At 31.6% G+C, this 10,526-nt stretch overlaps 1 protein-coding gene across 1 annotated transcript; it reads right to left on the reverse strand.

Annotated features, from left to right (window-relative positions):
* Positions 1 to 555: 555 nt before the first annotated feature.
* HELRODRAFT_107894 (hypothetical protein) lies at positions 556 to 2,435 on the reverse strand. Its single transcript, XM_009029452.1, has 3 exons — positions 2,385 to 2,435; positions 1,173 to 2,005; positions 556 to 923 (listed from the first exon to the last, which is right to left on the reverse strand). The coding sequence occupies exons 2-3, from the start codon at positions 2,001 to 2,003 to the stop codon at positions 699 to 701; spliced, it is 1,056 nt and encodes a 351-aa protein (XP_009027700.1). The 5' UTR covers positions 2,004 to 2,005; positions 2,385 to 2,435; the 3' UTR covers positions 556 to 698.
* Positions 2,436 to 10,526: the final 8,091 nt, after the last annotated feature.

A 10,526-nucleotide genomic window follows, 5' to 3' on the forward strand; every position in this document is an offset into this window, starting at 1 on the left:
GAAACGGGCAAATATTGGAGTGTTAAATCACTCATCCAACTGAGACGATGTTTCAATGTTTTAACATTGAGAATTAATGTAGTTATGAACCCGAAATAATTTAATTACATTAATAATAATAATAATAATATTACTATTATTATATCATAATAATAAATCACATAAAAATTATATGTAATGCACAGTTCTATTTTGACGCATAAAATTTTTTTATAGAAAGAAAGAGAAATTACTAGACAATCTTTTCAAAACAGGCAAATTATATTTCCCAAAAAAATTACAAACTAGCTAACAATTAGTAAAGAAACCTGAGATAAGAAATGATTCATTGAAAATGCAATACATACACTGCAGCTGTAAATTATTATAAAATATCTCTTGGGCAGGTATGACTCAGCAAAATGACAATAAAAAAAAATTAAAGTTGAAACGTTTCATAGCCTGAAATATGTTCATATATTATTTTCCACCTTGACGCAATGTTCACAGGATTATTTTTTTTTAAACTTTTGTGAAACATTTCAACATAACGTCAATAAAATGTGAAACAAATATCAATAACATAACATTAAATTAAGATGAAGTCAAACCAAAAAACAATGGAATGAAGCAATAAATTATTTCTTTTTAAAGTTTCGGTTGGTTACATTGTAATGAACATTTTAAAAAAATTAACTGATAACAAATCACCCAACGAGTCAAAACTTTATATTGATAGCACCATCACCATCACCATCTTCATTATTATCAACATCATCATCAAAATTATCCTCAAGAACATCTTTAAAGTCGAAATCTCGAGCACCTTGAATCTTTCTCTCGAGAAGCTCGTCCAGTTCGGCCTCCCTGTCCAGTGCCTGTTGCGATAAGCACGGCCAGCCAGCGAATGCCACAATTACGATGCTCATGTTGTCTCGGCTACCCTGCACATGTGCAAAGTGGGGTAGGTAGGGTTTCGTAAAATAAAAAATAAACTTATTAACCATCACAAGATATTATAAAGATCAAACTCCAGAAAAATAACAATAAACTGAACAATAGTTGGTTAAACAACCAATAAACCAATCGGAAAAAAGTAATTTTTCTCATTAAATAATAAAGCTAATGATAAATGAAATAAAATTTCTGGTGACGTGACTAGTTTCATGGTAAGATTACAACGTGGCACGAACTTTTGAGAGGCAAGTGTCCACGACACAGCTGCAGATGGCTTCAAGGTCATCAGTAATCCTCATGCGAGACCTCACGAAATCGCACAACTCGTCATTGCTCATGACATCCCAAATCCCATCACATGCCAAAATTAGGAACTCGTCCTCATCCGTTCTGTCTAGTGAGGATATCTCCGGCTCTGGAGATACCAACTGCTCGCACTGACCTTTACCTTCAACGTTTTTGTAGTCAAAATCACCAAGAGCCCTTGAAACTGCTAGAGAACCATTGACCCTTTGTATCATGACACTGCCTCCTGCATTTTGTATTCTTTCTCTTTCTTGTGGGTTGATTGGTTTGTGATCTAATGTATTGAAAACACATTTACCAGCTCGGGAGAGGACCATTCTCGAGTCACCGCAGTTCGCCACAAATACATGTTTTGGTGAAATTAGTGAACAGACTGCCGTAGAACCACTTTTGTCCTCACCATTATTTTCTCGAATTTCATCATCTAATTTAAGAAAGCCACTTTTTATGCCATTGATGACTGTTTCTGGAGTTAAAGTACTTTGGTCGTTTATTTCTGATTTAAATTCATTACTCTCAACTATAACTTCTAATAATCTCTTGGCACAGTACTCAGAAACTTTAGCACCAGCGTGTCCATCGAAAACGGCAAAGAAACTCCAATCATTGAGTTGACTGAGAGGTAAGCCAATGGTAGCGCAGTGGGCATCTTCCATTTCCACTCTCCATCCCTGCATACTACTGACACCATATTTCAGGCCATTCCCTGTTCCTTTCTCAGTGTGTTTCTCTGTTTTTGGTTTGTCTAAAAATGCACCCATACCTGAAATTGTGACATAATAAACATTTTAAAATAAATGAAAATTATATGTCAGGAAAAATCATTGAATAAAAATTAACTATTGTACTAATAATATAAATAAAAAAATGATATTTCATGCTGTTATTCCTACGTCACTAATAACTATACAATCCGTTGTTAATCTGTCCGCGTACACTACAGTATCATACAGTTTAATTAAATAAAAGTAAGTAAGCTAAGAAGTAAGAAGGTAAGCTTTTGCTTTGTTGGTTCTGGCTTTGGTTTTCCTTTTCGAATGATAGAAAACTAACACTAGCAGTTAGACAAGTGAAAAAAGTAAAAATTTGACAAAATTTGATTTCAGGAAATAAATCCGAAGTAAAAATTTTCAAACGCCAACTTTTAGTTTCGTGAGAACTTCGCAATCTTCACTTTTTAGATAATAAAGACGATAATAAACAAGGAAAACAAATTGAAAAGATGCGCTTGATATCGGCTCTTCAATAAGACGAATAAAATATTTTAACAGTTACTTATGCTATATTTGACAAAATTTAAACATAACTTTTTTTGAAAATTTTTTAAAAAATGATGATGTCAGCAAGTTAGAAATTTTTATTACAAAAATTTATACTTCATTAAAATCGAATATAAAATATTAAACTAATTTCATATTAATCGGTGGTTGCCAAGCTTAAGCAAGAGTTTTCCAGCACAACCTGATTATCGTAGTTATGCCCGTTAACTAATCGTGAATTTTATCTCATTTGAGGACTTTTCTCTAATTAAGACATAAATATTGAAGTTAGGAAATAAAATTGTTTTTTTTACTTCATAAAAAATGACAAGTTCTACAGCAGGAGATGATTCGGCGCATATGACACCTGAAATTATTCGCTACGTTATCGACGGCGACATAGATGGCGTTCGTCGACTGTTAGCGGAAGGAGTATATGTGGACTGTCAGGATAGTTCGGGGATGACTCCACTTCAACAAGCGGCTTACAAAGGAGACCTTGATATTTGTGATCTGTTGGTGAAAAATGGGGCAAATGTCAATGCAAATTATCACAATCAGGGCTACACAGCTCTCATGTTTGCTGCTCTATCTGGCAGCAAAAAGGTGCCATTCATTTACTTTACATTTTTATTTTGTTAGTCAAAATTTGAATGGCTGAAAGCTTGTCATGCTTTCATGGCAGGCATAATTCTATCTAATTAACAAAACGTATAAACATGAAGGGGTGTGGTGTGTATTTTTGTGAAAAAAATCTGATATATATATATATTATATATAATATAATTCTTAAATTAAATAGGTGGTAAAGTTTTTGTTGGAACATGGTGCCTCCACAACCATGGTAAACTCAGTTCATCGAACAGCATCACAAATAGCTGGTTTCATAGGCCAGCATGAAATTGTCACCCTAATAAGTAATTTCTTCTCTCAAGATGAAATCGACTACTACTGCATTGCGAGAGGTACTGAAAAGGAGCCTAAATTACCTCGACATCTATCCAGCTCTGTCTATAAATTTTGCACCACTATTAGTCTCAATCCAATCAAGTTGGTCTTTCTTCTACAAAGCATGCCAGAAATTTTAAATTTATCGACAAAAGTTTTGAAAGTTCTTGAACTGTTATGTGAAAAAATGATGAAAAGAAAAGAAACTGATGAGGTGATGGCTCTTAGGTTGAAATCATTTCTTCATTTTTCTTTTATAGTTTTGTTCATTGAAATGCCCTGATAATGAAATATATCGACGGTTTGTATTTAACAGATTTCACTACCTGTTCACAGTTCTTACAGAAGCAGTGAAGTTCAACAAAGAACACGGTGACAACCTCGAGTCGTACATAAAGCATCTCATCAAGGGCAGACTGTCAGATGGTTTCCCTGTGAATCAAGAAATCTTAGTTAGGGAAACATTAAGAACCTTTCCATACCCTGAGTGTCAGCTAATGCATCAAGCAGTTCGAAGCATCACTAGCATCAACTCAAGCGGGAATGCAACAGCCATATCAGTTCTGCAGTCTGCCATCAATGGCCAGAGGTATGTAGTTGGTACACCCACATACATCTAAATGAAATTTTGTAATAAATTTATTTAAATAAAGAATTTATTAAGACCTGTAATATTTTAACCTCCATGCATCAAAATTTTTTGTTTGCAACTTGCTTGCTATCATGGTGCTGTACTGAAAATATTTTATGGCAGTTTGTATTAATTTTCCTGTACAGAATTTATTGCTAGACTGCTAACCTGCTCTTACTGACGTCACATTTCCCATGTCTGTACACATTCATTTATAGACATACAAATTGCATTTGTGTAGTGAGACATTAAAATTCATATCCAACATACAAATCATATTTCTGCCTGTAGGATGGCGTCAGATGAAGACAGGCAATGCAGTACGTGCGGAGAGTACAATGGGAAAGCGTGCAACTCCTGCCACTCCGCACACTACTGCGACAAACGATGCCAAAAAATTCACTGGCACCTGCACAAGCGTTTCTGTGAGAAACTTGCCCTACAGCATGAGAGAAAAGAACTGATGAAGAAGATGGAGGAGGGAGGAAAGAAGAAGAATGGTAGCAGTACTGATGATAATGTTGGTGATAGGAATAATAATGATGTGGGTAGGAATGATGATGTTGAGAGTAGTGTTGATGATAACGTTTGTGGAAAACGTGATGTTGGAGTTGCTGAAACTTGTCGTGGAGATAACAATAGCAATGATGATATCAATAAAATTAATCACAATGTTAGCAGTTTGGGTATTGGTGATGTAAAAAGTGATATTGGCTCAGTGAAAGGTGATACTGTTTCAAATGAAAATTAGTTAGCCAGTTTATGTTTTAGGCACTTGTTCATGATCATATTATTTTTGTGCTTCAGTGTTGGTTAGGAGTTTCAAATGTATTTTAAATTCTAATTATGACTACGTTGCATTTTCAATTGTGCTATTTAGTTATTATTTGTTAGGATCATCATAGCTGTAGATGTTAGGATCATCATAGTTGTAGATGAAAGTTCAATGATTTAAAGAATACAATCTTTTTTCTAATTTTTATCTTTTGTGAACTTTTTCACAAAAAAAATTGAATAATTAAGTTTGCAGAAAAAATTTGAAGGCTTTATATTTTTAATTGTGCAAACATCACAAAAGTAATGGTGATTAATTATGTTTGTTTTAGTTATTTTCAAAAAATATCAGTGTGTGTAAAAAAGAATACAAGTGCAATATAATTGTGAAAGTATAACAAAAATGAATTAGCTGTCCATCGCTGTTTCTTGAGAGTATTCATTTTTTTGAAATGAGCATTGTTTATCATGATTATGTTGACTTTGTTGAGGATGAAGCTACTGATGTCGATGTTGTCGGCACTGATGTGTTTGTTGGTGATGTTGCTGGCGTTGATGCGTTGCTTGATGACTTTAGCTTGGCTGTAGACAGAATATTTTCTTCAACAGATGACGTAAATGAAGCTTCTAATGTAGGAAAAGGTTTTGAAGGTTTCAAGTGAGGTATGGCTGAAGTTTTTTTGATCTGCGGTGTAGATATTCTTTTGATTGTTTCGATTGAGCTGCTTGTTAATGGTGCTTCAATTGTTGCTGGTGTTGCTATACTTGTGATTGTTGAAGTCATTTTTGCTTTACTTGTAGCTGTTGATGACGTTGTTGTACTTGTGATGGTTGATGAAGATGTTGGTGAGGCTGTTGTTGGAGATATTGGTAAAGAAACTGTTGAAGTTGTTGTAGTTGATGTTGGTGTCGTTGATTTTGCCAGTGTTGATGTCTGTAATGTCGATTTTATTGGTAAAGAAGGCATAGAAAATGTCGTTGATGCTATTGATGAAGATGTTGTTGGAAGCATCTCTGCAGACATACTCATTTTTTTGGTTGTGAAGTACAAGTTTGAGTCAAATATTTGTGTCGGCTCATACTTAAACCCTTCTGAAATACTTGAACTTGCTTTCTTAAAACAAAACAGAAATTTGTTTTTATGTATTTGCCAAAATGCCCATTTAAGATATTTAATTACGAAAAAGAGAAAAATTTTTGGAAAAGAAAGCTACGTAAAATTGTATAAGAAACTAAAAAAATTAACTTTTTTGAAAAACGGTATCACAGATAATGCTTTCTTTATGGGATTGACATTAATATCTGAATAAGCTTTCTCAACAGCTGCCTCAAGTTCTTTCACTTGCCCTTTCACCATATTCAAAAAAGCCTGAAAATAAATAAATTTATGATTTGATCTCAATTCTTATTTAAATATTGTAAAGACAAATCATTATAAATCTTAGATTTATTGTTTCATGTTGCCTGATGTTCAACTGATGAACCTCTAATTTGTCAATTTTTTCAAAATATCCATCCATGTCTTGACACCTCTGTTTGATTTCATTCATCGTTGTTTCAAGGGCCATTGTACTATCAATTCTTATCTGAAAATCATTGACTGACATTCATATTCAATACAAAATCATATTTTGCAGAAGCTTTGGTAATATCTCTTCTCATTGTTTGGTTTAGTAGAGTCAATAGATCGAATATTCTTTGAATGAATTTTATTTAAAAATTAAAATCACCAACCAAGTCAACATCATCTACTGATTTTTCTAATTTGACGAGTACTTCGTCAAGTGATTCCATAAAATGTTCTTTCTAAAAAATAATAGAAACAAAAAATTAAATTTTTTAAATTAATTAATTTTTAAAAATTTTTTAAATTTTTATTTATTTAAATAAATTTTCATTTGAATATTTGAAAACAATTTGTTTTCATATTCAAAAAAATTTTAATTCTGATTCATTATTAATTATTTCTATCTTTTTTATGTCTAACATATCATTGATTAAAAATTACAATAATAATTCATAATCAATGTATTAATGTAATATAAAAATTAAATAAAATGAGCTGTAAAAAAGATGTTACATCAAAAATTCAGAAAAAATATTGTCATACTCATCATATTTATAATAATAATACGAAACAAATCATATCATATGATATATGATCTGATTCTTGGATCTTGTGGAGTTTTCAACAGACATTACAGTTAAACAAAAGTGCATTGATACCAACAGCTGAAACAAACTAATTCCTAACTTCTTTAACATCTTTCACGTCCAACAATAACGTAAAATCTTTTGCAACTTCTCTTAACAAGTCCTCGCTTTCTTTCTGGCCTGAAGCCATTTTTATTGTATTTACTTTATAAAACTTAACTTAACTAAAAATTGTTTAAAAGTGAGCTTCAACTATATTGCTACTGTTTTCTAACATTTTCTAAAAATTCAGTTCACAAAATGATTCAGTCTAAATAACTGAAACAAAATTAACATTTTTAAAATGTAATTTTTTTTACATTATATAAATATTAATAGACATTAGGATATGAAATATTTCAATATCATCACAACACAACAAAAAAATAAATATATATATATGTGTATATCTATATATGTACATAGAGTAAAATACATATATATATATATATATATATATATATATATATATATATATAGAATAAAATACATATTAATCTCGGGCTAGAGTAAAACATAAGACTTTCATTCAAATACCATACAAGCATGCATCATATGGTGCATAGAAAACCTCATACTTAGAATATATGCAGATAGTGATATATCTATATCTATTGTGATATATCTATATCTGTATAACACATGTGTGTATGTTTATCTAGTAGTTTAACCAGCTTTTTGCTTATACGTTCTATTTCATATTGTTTTTTTTTTTACTTTTATTTATTTTTAGTTTAGTTTATTCTTGCAATTATATTTATTTGACATTGTTGGTTTATGGCTAAAGTGAAAATAAACTTCGCACACGGTTTCATTCAGAGCGTAATCAAAAATCAAATCGACAGGTAAAAATATATACATAATACAATTTCCATTTTTTTAGCCCAATTAATTTTGATTTTTTCTGTATAATAGTAATATTTAATAGAAATAATAATGAATATTGTTGTGTTTTATTCGATTTCAGGGATAATTATGAAAAAGAAGTACAGGCAAAGCTGAAAATTAAAGCAAAGGCAAAGAAAATCAATAAAGCAAAAAAGCCAGATATGTGTCACTACAAACCACCTGCTTTTAAAAGTCATTATCCACCTTTGTTAGAATTTTCAATTTAACTTTCAAGAAAAAAGATTTAAAAATGTTAGTTAATCTGTTTCTAGATGAAAATAGCAGTGACAACAAAGTACTATTCATCTTTGAGTATGAGGATAAAAAAGGTGAAATAAATCAATTGGAAATATATAGGGTTGTTGTTTGAATTTTTTAAAATAGAAATTGAACTATACGTAATTAATAACGGTCCTTATTTATTTAATAATTTAATTTAGCATTCGTGTATCTGTGATATAGCTGCCAGTTTAAAGATGAAACACAACCTGACTGAAGAGATGAGAAGTGCCCTTGAACTTTTCCTCAACACAGAAATTAAAAAAAGAACAATTTAAGAACCAAAGTCAATATATTAAAATGCCTTATTTTATATGTAATATTAACGTGGTCAGTTTGTATATGGTCAACTTGTCATTGCATTTAAATTTTTGTAAAATTCTTATTTCAAACTGAATAACTTTTACGCACGATCGTTTAATAAATTCTAGTCAATATCCTGCAAAAAGTAACATGTTTGTTAAATTTCATCCCAAATTTGTACATAAAATGTGTGCGTGCGTGTACGTCTGTGTGTGTGTGTATATGTGTGTGTATGTGTAAATGAGCTTACGTACGCGTGGTTAAAAATTTGTGACATAAAAAGATGAATATTCGAATCACACGTAACAATGTAAACCTTCATACGTTCTTTTCAGAAATTTATGGCTTTTCGTTACCCATACAGACGCCTTTTAAATGTGTTTAAGTTATGTATTATACCTATCGCTTTGCTTCGGTTCGGGTCTATCTATCTATCTGTAGACAAGAATCAATCACATTTGACAGCTGTGTAAAAAATATTGAAAAGAACGAACAGTTTAAGTTATTGGGTAAGAACGCTTAAGATTGAAAGCTTTACTTGGCAACTTTTTAACGTGAGTACATACATTATATTGACAACTACATGCTCTTAAAAGTTGTTAAGTGAATTAAGCGAAAAACGGTACGTGGAACATAAACCATCAGTCTTACAGCATTAAGTTTGAAAATATTTTTTAACTTCTGGCGGAATGTTTATTCATACGTACAGGCGTTAACTTTAAACGTTCGCACGGATAATTGTAGTTATATGTAGGTATAAAGTTTTTATTACAAATGTATGAACCTATATAAACTCTTCAATAAACTTAAAAGATTTAACTGTTAGAGTTCGTAAGGACACGACAACAGGCGTTGCATTACGAGGCATTGAGTGATAACATTTTAAATATTCTTCCTTTTGTAAGCCATGTGTATAGAATATCGATGCTGTATAAGCGTACATACGTACATATACATACATACGTACGTACATTACATACATACATACATATATATATACATACATACATACATACATACATACATACATACATACATACATACATACATACATATATACATACTTACATACATACATATACTTTATATCACACACATAATATATATAACGTGGAATCCTATGAAGTGTCTGGAGTGCAGACGGACGAACCGAACGCATTATAAAGAAGTCCAGGCAGACTCCTTTGAACTTCCCTCTTTTCCATGCTTAATATCAACTACCATTCATGACGCCTGCCTTGCCTATGTATGATGCTTTCCACAGTTTAAAACTTACAAGGAGTTCTTCATGGGCAAATTATATTTTTTGTAACTTATTAACTGAATCGGCTGACTAACTTTCGTTGTGATTGAATCGGGTTGATTAAATTTAATTCGTTCGCTCGTTAGTTAGCATGGAGCAGATAGTGTATGTGGAAATGAGAGTGAATGTATGAGAATATGACGGCCGTTGATAACTGAGATTTCTTTGAAATAAATTATAACAACGAGAAATTGATTTCTAGTACTAACCTTTAAATTAAATGTTAGTACTAAACGGTTTAATCATGGTTGCTGAATATCATGCTGGATGTGTTTCACATACGTTGTGCGTGTGTGTGCGTGTGTGTGCTTATGTGCGTGCGTGTGTGTGATCTTCAATTACTTTCTGAAGGAATTGTAATGGAATATTTTTATACTTATTTTAGTTATAAATGTTATAATATAATTTTGTATTTAATAATGTTGCAATATAATTAATAGAATTGTCTCGATTAATTCATTTGTACTAAAATTAAAGTTTTATCATCACACGTGCACTCACGAATGTATGTATTCACATTCACATTCAGGCACAATCTAGCATCTACGATTGTTTAGCTCACACAAATCACACGATATATGGAACGCACACTACATATAATGAGCATAGATAGATGAATGCAAGCACGCACGCACACACACACACACAGACAGACACACACAGACATACACAGGCACACACCTATTGAGATAAAGATAGGAATGAA

Source organism: Helobdella robusta (genome assembly GCF_000326865.2).
Source record: "Helobdella robusta unplaced genomic scaffold HELROscaffold_6, whole genome shotgun sequence".
Taxonomy (NCBI): Eukaryota; Metazoa; Annelida; class Clitellata; order Rhynchobdellida; family Glossiphoniidae; genus Helobdella; species Helobdella robusta.

Bases quoted from the DNA above. Each gene is read 5' to 3' on its own strand.
- HELRODRAFT_107894 (XM_009029452.1), bottom strand. From the start codon at position 2,003: ATGGGTGCATTTTTAGACAAACCAAAAACAGAGAAACACACTGAGAAA. The intron at 924-1,172 runs GTTCGTGCCACG...GCACATGTGCAG, and splicing joins TGGACACTTGCCTCTCAAAA to GGTAGCCGAGACAACATGAG.